General features: G+C 37.2%; 1 protein-coding gene across 18 annotated transcripts in view; it reads right to left on the bottom strand.

The window, feature by feature from the left end:
• The window catches only part of LOC123676324 (eukaryotic translation initiation factor 4E transporter-like), a 209,863-nt gene that overhangs the window by 44,745 nt on the left and 152,524 nt on the right, over window positions 1-12,594 (bottom strand). For 9 of the 18 annotated variants that reach the window (XM_045612154.1, XM_045612155.1, XM_045612153.1 and 6 more), the window contains one exon: window positions 11,840-12,085. The exons of 8 other annotated variants lie outside the window; for them this stretch is intronic. In XM_045612154.1, the coding sequence (XP_045468110.1) occupies window positions 11,840-12,085 (246 nt within the window). The remainder of the gene's footprint in view (window positions 1-11,839; window positions 12,086-12,594) is intronic. One more of the 18 variants, XM_045612159.1, reaches the window with a different exon arrangement.

The raw sequence follows: 12,594 nt of genomic DNA, 5'->3' as shown, positions 1-12,594 counted from the left end.
TCAAAAAGAATGTTGATTTTAGTGAAGTATCTTCTTATTATCAATGCTGTGCCAAAGCTCAGTAATTTGTTATCAAATCGAGGAGTTGAGGTGAGCTTATTCAAATAACTTCATTTTCAAACTAAGTTGGCTAGTACTTCAATTCTAAAATCTGAGACATGACATCATAGTAAATATTCATTTCTGTGGTTTTTTTTTCCACAACAGAACAGAGTTGCATTCAGCCAAAGTACCCAATTTTTTGAATTTCACAGATAATTTTTTTTTTAAGATCAAGTTATTCGAAAACGGCGCTTTGTACGAGAAAACATGAAGAATACTTTTATTTTTCAAATTAGCCAAATATTCTTCAATGAATGTTCAAATTACTCTTAAGAGTTGGTTTCTTCGAATTTCTGGTATTTTTATGGGATGTAATGTTCATAATAAAGAAACAGAAGAATGTGTATGGAATCTTGTGTTCGGATAAGATGTATCACATAAAAAAAAAGCTATATTTCAAAAATCATTTCCTTCGATAGAACCATTCACGAGATATAGCTGAAAATCACATTTTTTTAACGATTTTCAACAGCCTGTATCTTTTTAACCGGGCCGAATCAGAAAAAATGGTAAAGGAAAAAAGTGTTTCTTTTGACCTCAGGAATCTTGGGTTAAAATATATGTACAAGTCAAAGACTCACCCTGTATATTATCAAGATTTCCGTTCCCAATTACTCTTTGCTAAAATTTTTGCATTAGTCTTCATAGTTTTCAAAATATTAAGAAAAAACCGTAAAAAATAGAGAATTTCCTTAGTCACAATTACGTGAATTATTTTTACTGTGAATATCCTATGCGTATACTCAATTCACATTCTCAAACAAGAATGCTGTTGGAATATCGTGCATATCTTGAATTTGAAAAACATCATCACAGGGTGTTTCAAATATTGTGCCAAAAATTGTGAACAAAATTTGATCATAACTTTCGATTTTCAAATTAGAACCCTATTTTTTTGTGATTTCGTTGGATTCTGCGGTACAAAATAAGGGTAGTGTCCAAACATGATTATGCTCTCAAAATCAATAATTCAAGAGTTATTCGAGATTTTATGAATTTATGTTATACGTAGAGTCAATTTCATTCTATCTGTGCGTTTCAAATCAGTATTCTATGATCATAGAAATTAAAATGAGCAATTATTTCAAAGTGACAGGTGTACTCATCATTGAAGCTAGTAGATTTCACGATATGAATCCTCGTTATTCAAATAATAATGATAATAATAATAAGGGTAGCGGTAGGTGAATCCCTAGCGATTCACCTATCAGGAGAGTTGAATCGACTCCTGCCCACCGCAGATTCCAGGAGCTCCCTGACCTGTCGAAGGGTCCCTGTCCAGGGTAACGGACGAAGCCGTGTGGAAAGCAGCTCAAGAAATATCCCACCGTTGTTCTGCGGATCGTAAAAAGCGATCAAAGGCCGTCTCCCCCACGACACGGAGGAACCCATGAATGATGGTGAATTTGAGGAATAGGAATATAGAGCCGCTGCCTGAGGTTCGTCAGGGCGCGTCTGGAGCCGGCCCTGGACATGACAGTATGCGGGACGTCGGTGACAGAGTGCTAAGGAGACGGCGTCTGTCGAACAAAATGCTACGCCTTCACAATCTCAACATTCTAGGAGAAGAATAACACGAGTTTCTCCGACCGCTGAAGGTGCTGCGCAGGATCCCCAACCAGCACTCACCCAAGCAGGTCTACCAAGAAGACGCATGAAATGGACAAGTTCGATAAATGAAACGATCATGCGCATATATTATGAAGTGACTAATATGGAAGAGGATAAAATAGGCCACCGGCAAAAATTATTTGCAGAATTCAACAGAAACTATCCCGAACTCCAAGTTTCTGAGCAAAGAGTAGCCGACCAATACCGGGTCATATTGAGAAATAAACTTGTACCCGATGTGAGTCCAACTGAGGCTACAGAATAGGAACATCACTAACAACGAAACGACAATTGAAGAAAACTACGATTGTGCTGAAAACCAACACAACATCAATGCACAAATGAATTATGAGGAACAAAACAACGCAGGTGTGATAACAAGAAGTGATGCTCAACGACAGAATATATATGCTGCACCCGTCGAAAATCCAGAAGAAGACCAAAGAGAACTACTGGAGCGATTATCTGCCACAATGAATAGATGCGTTATAGATTTTGAAGGCACAGATCCATTGAGACGACCGATTCTGCCAAGATTGAGGACATCCAAGAAACTATCTCATCTTCTGGTCATGACCAACAAGGAGATTATACCCAAGTATCTTTCTGACTACCATGATCTTGAATCATTACACCACATCATATACTGTGCAGCATTTTGAATAGCAACAGTGCTAGGTGTGAAGCCAAAACCTAAAAGTCAGCAACCAGCCAGAGAAAAACAACAAAATAAACCACATTGGCGTAAAAGGCTAGAAGACAAAGTTCATAGCATCCGCCAAGATATTGGGAGGCTCACCCAATTTGCAAAAGGTTCGCCGTCTATAAAATTACAAAAAAATGGTGAATATAATGATGGATCGTCACCGGCAACATACAACGTATGATACAAACAATGAAAATGCACAACAAATTTTAGACACACTGAAACAAAAACTAAGTGTTTACTCCGAAAGACTCAGAAGATACAATGAGAGCTATAGAAGGAAATAGGATAATATGATTTTTGAAAACTCCGAAAGAAAATTTTATAGAATGTTAAACAATAATATGTCAGCAACACCAGGAAGTTATCCAACCGTAGAGGATATTGAGAATTTTTGGACAGATCAACTGGCTACACCAACCCCCTACAACTCCCAGACTGATTGGATAAGAAGTGAAGAGTAATCCTGTGAGACAATAGAACATATGCCGCATAACGCAGTTTCTATAGAAGAATTCCATGAAATATTGAAAAACACACACAATTGGAAATCACCTGGCCCAGATGGAATCCACAACTTTTGGTTGAAAAAATTTTGGTGTATACACGGCAGGCTAGTTGAAACCATAAATGGTGTTATAAGTAATCCAACGGAAATGCCAAAATTTTTAACAACAGGGACCACTTACCTCCTACCGAAGGATCTGCAACACACAGCGGATCCATCAAAATACAGACCAATTACATGTCAACCAACAATATATAAAATCATCACATCATGTATAGCATCTCGTATCTACAAACATTGCGAGACAAATAATATAATGACAGTACAGCAGAAAGGATGTTCCAAGAATGCACTAGGATCGAAGGAACTGCTGATAATAGATTCCATCATATGCAACCAAGCCTTCAAAAAACACAGAAATCTTTTTATGACATATTTTGATTATAAGAAGGCCTCCGACTCTATTCCACATGGGTGGCTGACAAAAATTTTGGAAATATACAAGATCGATCCAATTACAATAAACTTTCTGAGGTATGCAATGTGCAACTGGAGAACGAATATCGAACTCTCTACGGCGAACATAACTACTAAAGAGATTCCAATAAAAAAGGGAATTTTCCAAGGAGATTCAGTGAGTCCCTTATGGTTCTGCTTGGCGCTGAACCCCCTTTTTAAACCCCCTTTCTAAACAACTGAATGCTACTGAAAAAGGTTTCAATGTCAAAGGAAATAAAAATCCTATTGCACTCAATCATTTGCTATACATGGATGACCTTAAACTTATAACAGGCAACAAAAACTACTTGCAAATTATGGTCAAACTGGTGGAAAATTTTTCGAAAGACGTGGGGATGAAATTCGGATTGGACAAGTGTCGTACTATTAGCGTAGTGCGTGGAAAAATCCAAGATGAACCGATAGCTCTCTCCAATGGACAGGAGATAGAAGCAATGAAATCGGACGATCTTTATAAATACCTAGGAATGAAACAAAACCGACGAATAAACCATCAAAGAATGAAGGAAGACTTAACAACTGAGTTCATTAGGAGAATCAACAAAATTTTAAAAACAAACCTCAGCAGCAAGAAAATGACGAGAGCTATCAATTCATATGCATGTTCCATTCTTACATACTCTTTCGGTATCATTCCATGGAGCAAAACAGATATAGAAAACCAGCAAACAAAATGAGAACCTTGATGACGAAAGCACACAAGCACCATCCGAAAAGTAGAGGTACTTCAAAGACAAATCAGGTACGTCAGAGATCTACAAAGTACTGTGTGAAGCAGACGAATCAACACCTTTACAACTGCACAAGGAGCAATTGTCATACAATCCAAGAAAAACTGCAAAGATGGAGAGAAAAGCCTCTACATGGACGACATTTCAACGAGGTGAACCAGGATCATGTCGACATTGAAGCGTCGAACTATTGGCTCACGTCAGGTGCGATGTATCCAGAAACGGAAGGATTTCTTTTAGCCATCCAAAATCAAGTGATCTCAACAAGAAATTACTGCAAGCATATCATAAAATATCGAACTATTACTGACGATCGATGCCGTTATGGGTGCCCAACGAATGAGACAATCCAAATAACCACGGGAGGATGCCAAATGTTTGCAGGAAATGAATATAAAGAGAGACACGATGCAGTAGGAAAGATACTACACCAAGAAATGGCAACTAAATTAACACTAATTCATTCTGAAAAAGTGCCATACTACAAGTACCGACCGGAAACCATCCTGGAAAACGAGCGCTATAAACTGTACTGGGATCGTACAGTTTTGACTGATAAAACAGTCCCTCACAATAGGCCAGATATATTGCTAGTTGATAAATATCAAAAGGCAGCAATACTCATCAACATCAAAAAGAGGTCGAAAAAATTTCAAAATATAGGGACCTCGAATTTCAGATAAAGCGCCAGTGGGGAATGATATCAACGAGAACTATTCCAATTATCATCTCAACAACAGGAATAGTACCCAAAAATCTCAAGAGAAATATCAAGCAACTAGGACTTAGTGAGAATATATGTAATATAATGCAAAAAGCTGTGCTTTTAGGTACTGCAAGGACAGTGAGAAAATTCCTAGGAAGTGAAGGACAGGTCCAAGGATCACGTGTAAGAGGAGCAGAAGTTCGACGAGATCCAGGGGGACCACAAGGACCGATATTTTAAACATCTGGGATTGAGTGAATGTTCCTCTTAGCGAGGAGTGAGAAGCCGACGGCGAGGAGAAATCCTACGCGTATAGGCAAATGTCGGGGATAATAAATCGAGTTTATTCAACAAATGTACATACATTAATGAAATACTGGATCTATTCCATATCAACAGCGAATGCAACAAAATTGTTTCGAGAACTTGTCTAGCATTCATTCAGAAATATCCACATTTACCATCAATTGACGAGAATATATTTCGGAAGTATGTTTCATACTTTCTGTTACTCCCTCCTTTTCATCACCACGCTGATTTTTTCCTGGATTCATAAAATGTATTCTACCGCTTTTTTATATGAATAGAAATGGCACGCAGGAGTCCTGCATGATTTTATCTCATTTGGTAGGACAGGTTTTTTCTTCTAGGTAGGTACTCCAGTATAATAATAATAATGATAATAACATTTCTTTATTACCCAACAGAAATATCGCAATTACAGGGTAAAAATGATATACAATACAGTGCACAATACACAAAAATAATTCAACACATCAACATGATGCATCAGCCACTGAAAATTCACTTCACGAAACTCAACCAAAAACATTAATTCTTAGATTATCAGCACTTTTACAAATACGGTTAACTGGAGATCGTTCAGAAATATTAGTCTGAGCCGTAGGCAAATAGAAAACTGGTGTCGACCTCGCCCCTAGTCTCGGTTCATTAAAAGATATCTTGGACAGAAGATATGGTGAATCTATCCTGTTGGCTAACAATCCATGGGCAAACCTGGCACATTGTTCTTCATGTCTATCAAGTAACGAGGATATCCTCAACTCCTCCATAACATCAAGAAGGTCGGCACCACGCTCAGGATACCGCCCTGTTCTCTTGAAAAACACGTATTTAAAAAATCTCCTATGAATACGCCCCAATCGCGACAGATGACAGTCATAAATAGGGAACCACACCAAGTGAGCATACTCCAAGTTACTGACAACCAGTGCGAAATAGAGATTCCTCAATATCGACCAATCCCCGAACTCACTGCTGCATCTAAAAACAAAGCCTAAAGCTCGACTAGCTGACGCACGACGCTGATCTATATGACCTTGAAACATTTGTCCATATTCAACACAAGCCTGTTACATAAGCACCAACCATGAACATATTCCAAGCACGACTGGAGAAACAGCAAATCAGTCACATCACGGATTCTCAAGTAGAGCTAAAATCGTCTGCGAAAGCCAATGCTGGACATCTAAGTGAGGTGAGAAGATCATTGATGTATATAACAAACAACAATGACCCCAAATTTGATCCCTGGGGAACGCCACATGAAAGAACATATTCAAACGATTTGAAGCCATTGTAAAAAACATAATTTATTCTTCTCCTGAGATACGATTGTAGCAGCCTCACATATGCTGGACTGAAACCCAGTGATGTTAATTTCCTCAGCAGAATATTGTGGTCAACAGTATCAAACGCTCTAGATAGGTCAGTGTAGATAACATCAACTTGACCACCCTCGTCCAAGCACTCCGTGATGTATTGTGAAATTGTTGCTAGGTTAGTTACGGTAGATCTTCCTCGAATAAATACGTGCTGTTGTGTGGACAAATATGAATGAACACTTAAATATATGTCTTGGTATAACACCTCCTCGTACACCTTCGCAAAATTTGACAGGACAGATATAGGCCTATAGTTATGGACATGTGCATTATTCCCCTTCTTGAAAATCGGAACTACACGTGCTCTCTTCCATTGAAAAGGAAAATACAATTCTTCAGACTGAAGTTGATAATGATAGTCAACGGTTTAGCAAGAACAGCACTGTAATTTCTTAAGAAGAACGATGGGATACCGTCATCTCCAGATGTTGTTTTGTTGTGAAAATTGGACATAATTGACTTTATTTCATCTTCAGAGATTTCAGGTACAATTACAGGAGGATACTGATCAGCAGAGGTGTATCGAATATTCTCCGGTTCATATGAAGCTTCAACATTCAATTCGGAAAAATGTTCAGCAAAAATATTAACAACTTCCTGAGGATCATCATGAGAATATCATCGACATTCATCACTCCTGGTATTCTAGAGCAATTCTTCTTATGGTTGATAAATTTCCAGAAAATTTTCGGATCCAACTTCATCTTCTCCATGATGGATGTGACATAATCATCATAAGCCGAAGAAATCACAGACTTGATCAATGCTCTCAGTCGTACAAACTGTCCACGACAATTTTGATTTCGAGTCCGCAGCCATTTTGAACGATAAAAATTTTTAAAGTGGATGTTGATGGACGCAGTAAACCACACAGGAAAACGATTATTGACAGGAGTGTATTAATTTTTTCTTTGGAACATGATTTTCAATCATTTCCAGCGCATCATCGACATGATCAGAACACCTCAGTTCGTCCCAATTGAAATCATCAATAGATGAAATTAAGCTTTCTATGTTCACTCTCTTAAAGTTATAGAATACATTATTCGCTATTGGAAAATTTGCCTGACGTTTGTGGGACTTCTTAAGCATTATACTTAGAGCAGGGTGGTATGGATCTTCACGAACGAATGGCAGATCAGAGCGACCAACAAAGACATCGATATCATCATCACAAGCAAATACTAAATCCAAGATTCTATTATTATTATTCAACACTGAATTATGCTGACTAAATCCGAGGAGATTGCAGAAATCGCGTAGCTCCACTGCTCTTGGACAGCTCGAGGAACCGTCACCAAAATTAGGAATATTAAAATCCCCAACATTAAAACTGTTTTATTAAAAAAACTCTGTTCTAGGGCAGACGTAAAGATTTCAAGCTGAAAAGCAGGTACATCAGGTGGAATGTATACAAGACAAATAATGAAGGGAAAAGGTTTGGTGCATCTATAAGAGGAACTAAATTACTCAAGAACATATTATCCAGAACCCTGTAGCTAATGCAATCAGAAAATGCAACGAAAACACCACCACCGCGAGATCTACTAACATCATGAAACCGTCTGTCACAACGAATTAGGGTATAACCCGACGGTACAACTTCCCCATTAAAAACAGACTCACCAAGCCATGTCTCGCTCACACAAATGATATCATAATTGTAATCACATACTGATTTAAAAAACTGTGGCAACTTAGTGTTGAGTCTTCTAGCATTCTGATAGTACAACGAAACACACAACGAAGAACCAAATCCGATAGCCATATCATCCATATCAAACCTGTTGGTATAAACTAGTTTTCCGAACTAGATTGAATTACTGTCGGTACCCCATTGAAGTACTTTATTCGCAGATTTCATCTCACCGGCACTCAAGCGTCGTTCCAGCTCTATTTTGACACTTTTATAAACGGACACTTGCTGTGGTGTCCTATCAGGAGAGAGCGACAGCTGCTTGAACTTACCACTGGATTTGAGCTTTTTAAACTTACGGAGAATGACGGGAACACATTCGGATAATGACAGACGAATCCTTATCGGACGAGAGCTTTTTTTCTCTTGTGGGGTCAAACTTTCCAAGCCTTATTGGCTTCACATCATGGTCCGCAATCTCACACTCATGTAATATAGCCTGAACCAATCGCCGTGAAAAAATCGCACAATTGATTTTGAGGAATTAAAATAGATGGAATCACGTCAATAAAAAGATTATAAAAAAAAAGGTAAAATGTAAGAAAGTGTAACTAGTTACCCAAGGGGTACAAATTGAACCCAAGAGCGAGGATGTGAAGGCACTGTATAAAATCTCTAGAGAACACGATGAAGAATTCTTTTGGTTTGAAAAGTGAGCTTAAAGTTGTCCTTCGTGGTGTACTTTTAGAATCCACAGAGGAAGAAATAAAGAAGGACTTAGCTGATCAGGGCTACCAATAACGAAGATCACGAGAATGAAAGGTAAGAAAGGACATCCCGTCCCTCTCGTGCTTGTCAAAGTAGGCAAAGCATCTAAGGAAATATTTACAAAACTAAAAGAATTCTGCGAAATTTCAATACAAGAGACTAAGGATAGGGTCGGAAGTAATCCGATGGTAATTTGTAAGGACATTCCCAAATATTCTGCCATGCAGCCTATAGAAGCGTGAAGTGCGGAGAAAGACACAGGACAGCGGAATGTCCAAAACCAACGACAACACAACCGAAATGTGCAAACTGTGGAGGCGACCATCTATCGCCATATATAAGATGTGCAAAACCCGAATAATCTAAACAATCACAACCCAAATATAAATATGCTCCACTACCTAAAGAGAATGCTTGGACTAAAATATGGAAAAAAGAAAAAATATGGAAGCCAAAAAGAAAGGAGGAGAGAATAAAAACCACAGGGAACGAAAAGGAAAACATACAGCAACCAGAAGATACGAAAAAATCGATTGAAAACTATGACAACCTAGCAGCTATACTTGGAAGAATGACTCAACAATTTTGCGCTACCAATGCGACAATGAAACAAAAGGTCGAAAGGTCAGAAGAGCAGGAAAAATTGATTAAACTTTTCCAGAAAAAAAAAAAAAAATAAAACGGAAAATAAGAGACTTTCAATTCAAATTCAGTCATCCAAAAAAGACAATAATTAACTCTAACTATCCGGTATATTTTCATCATATTTGGCATAGATCATTCTTACTTAAAGCTTAAATCTACCGATGACAAGGAAAATCCAGGCCCCGATTAACAAAATATTATAAAACGATTGTATCCTGAAATTCTTAAATATAAAGTAAAAAAATTGAACGAAGTCGTATCATTAAAATTTCCGTGCAGACAAATTTGCTGCACAAATTTTCAACTTTGAAGTGAAGTTTTCGAGAAATTGGATATAATCAAGTGGTTATAAGTCAATTTTGGTAATGAATTATTGAAACTAACGATTTCTTTGTTATTTTAAAATTACTTACTATTATTAAAAACATTCCTTTTTCATAACTTCACATCAAACCATTGTTGTAGTTACCAGGAAAGATACACCTACTTGTTATTAAAAGAAGAAAAATTGGCGAATTTTATGTTCATAATAATTCAAAATCGAATGCTCGAATATTTTACTGAAATAAATGAAAAAATGATTCTTTTCATTTACTTGAACTAGTATTGAATCGATCTTATTATCGATTCAATGCTTGTTCATGCAATTTTGTACATCATGATGAAAGGAGCCACTAATTAAAACCAAAAAATACAAAATTAACGGTAAACAAACTACATGAACTGCACAAAATGTCCTCCATTTTGGTGCATTTTTGTGCTCGTTTGAGAATAATTTGAACTGACATGGCTGATTCCGAGTGTGTATTTTAGTAGAATATACCACAGATTTTACAATATTGTCCTTGTGTTATATTTATTTTTGATATTTTGAAATGGAATGAAAAAACATTTTTTTTTAATGCATAAATAGTAGACAAATTATTTTTCAACATTCGATGTAATTTTGCGTCCGTTTGAAAATAAACCGGTCTGAACTTAGCAAACCGTTTCCAACAGACTGTTTGACGGAAACGCCCGAAAGCGGTGACCAGTGGCGTGCGGCAAAAAAAAAGCTATTTTTTTCATGGAAATATTCACTATATCGGATATAAATTTAGGAAGTGGGTTCCGTAAAGTATCCGGTGTATCCGTTGGAGGAAATATTGATTTTAGCAACGTTTTTATTCAAATTATCATCTGTCTAACTTGAAAAATTCGTACGCGGAAGTACGCGTCGGAGCATAAACATATTTGGCATGTAGATTACTATTAGCGATGTGAATAAACTGTGAAAAAATCAGCGACTTCCCTTGGGATCCAGGAGTAGTTTTATCAACCCTTAAACTTCGAAAATTCGTACCTCAGAATGTACGCTTCGGAGCATAACCATATTTGGAATGTAGATTATTATTAGCGATGTGAATAAACTTTGAAAAAAATCATTGACTTCCCTTGGGATCCAGGGGTTTTTTCCACCACCTATTAGGTATTAGTTCAGTAGTTGAACACTACGATACAAAGAAATATTATTATTTCTTTGTTTAAGGTATCTATCACTGTTGAGCACGTTCTTAGAGTCGACGAAGTAGCCAACAGATGCTAGTATTGCTCTGTCTTGAAAGATATGCTACTATGTAACTAGTACTATTGTCAAAAAATGAATGTTTTCTTACTGAAATACATGTTTTCTATTGTTTTTCAAATACGACTCAGTAAAAAGCCAGTTCTTCAGTTTTAATTGATGAATAATATAAACTGTTCGATCTACATAATTACCTATCAAAACTTAAAAAAGTTCAATTTTCACCTCAATCTGATACTGAATCAAGATTCAAACCAAAATGTAGAATTCAAACTGAATACGACGGTTGCGGCAATGCGCGTTCAGCGCTTGGCAAGCGCGCACCATGTGAACAGCGCTCATTCAACGAGCGTTGAGCGCTTATAATGTGAACGTGCTCTTATAGGGAAAGCCAGTGTCAGTTCCGTGTCCGTAAAAAAGGAATTTGTATTTATGAGCTTCAAATTTGTTTACCAAATAAGAACTTGCTCAAACCTCTTCCAAAATAGTTTTTTTTTCTTAAGATGTACATATATAATTGATAATTTTGAATTTGGATGATGCTAATATCCAGGATCTTGAAACTCGTAGGAATGACTTCCATTATCTGCGAAAGGTTCTTGCCATCCGATTTAAAGATTTCTACCCTTACCAACAACATTTTCGTCTTTGAGCTTACTTTGCTTGATTGCTGCAGCACTGAGGAACTGCTGCCAAGCCGTGTTTTGATGTGACTGTTGGGGAAAATTCTGGCAACTTTGCTGTTGAGTTGGCTGTTGTTGTTGTGCTGGCTGGGTGTTGGTCGATACCGGAAGTGCCTGTTGATGCTGCGCGCGCAATTGCTGCTGTGTCAGCTGTGGAAACTGTTGGGGTTGCTGGTTAGACTGGTTAGAATACTGACTGATATAACCCAAAGAGGAAACGCCTGAGAGATTCAACATTATTAGACATATACCCATATTCTTCACGAACAAATATTGAATACATACAGTGTTGATAATAATATCTTGGGTTATAAATATTAATGCACTGAAGAGAAATGCGAACAAAAAGTAAACTATCGAAAAGAGTACACTAAGCGAGAAAAGCTGAAATCCGTATTGAACGATCTACAAACCAAGCCAAATTTCATTAAAATCTAATGAAATCATAGAAGTTACAGCTGACAGATACGAAAGCAATTGATATTTGACCCCAACTTCCTTTCCGCATTGATTGTCCTAAGATGTTTTACCTCAACACTGTATGAGTACACCCAGAATAAGGGACCATCTGTATAACTTAATTCCCCAAAGCTGTGCAAATTACATGAGAAAATCAACAGGCATAGAATAGGCATGGCATTATTCTCCAAAGAATATTAGACTCAAAACCTACTCTGGAAATCTTTAATGACTTTAGGAAATATGATTTTCACAACAAAATTTTTGATAA

This window comes from Harmonia axyridis, chromosome 3 (assembly GCF_914767665.1).
Source record: "Harmonia axyridis chromosome 3, icHarAxyr1.1, whole genome shotgun sequence".
Taxonomy (NCBI): domain Eukaryota; kingdom Metazoa; phylum Arthropoda; class Insecta; order Coleoptera; family Coccinellidae; genus Harmonia; species Harmonia axyridis.
Note: the sequence above shows the minus strand (reverse complement) of the source record. Positions and strands in the feature narration are given on the sequence as shown.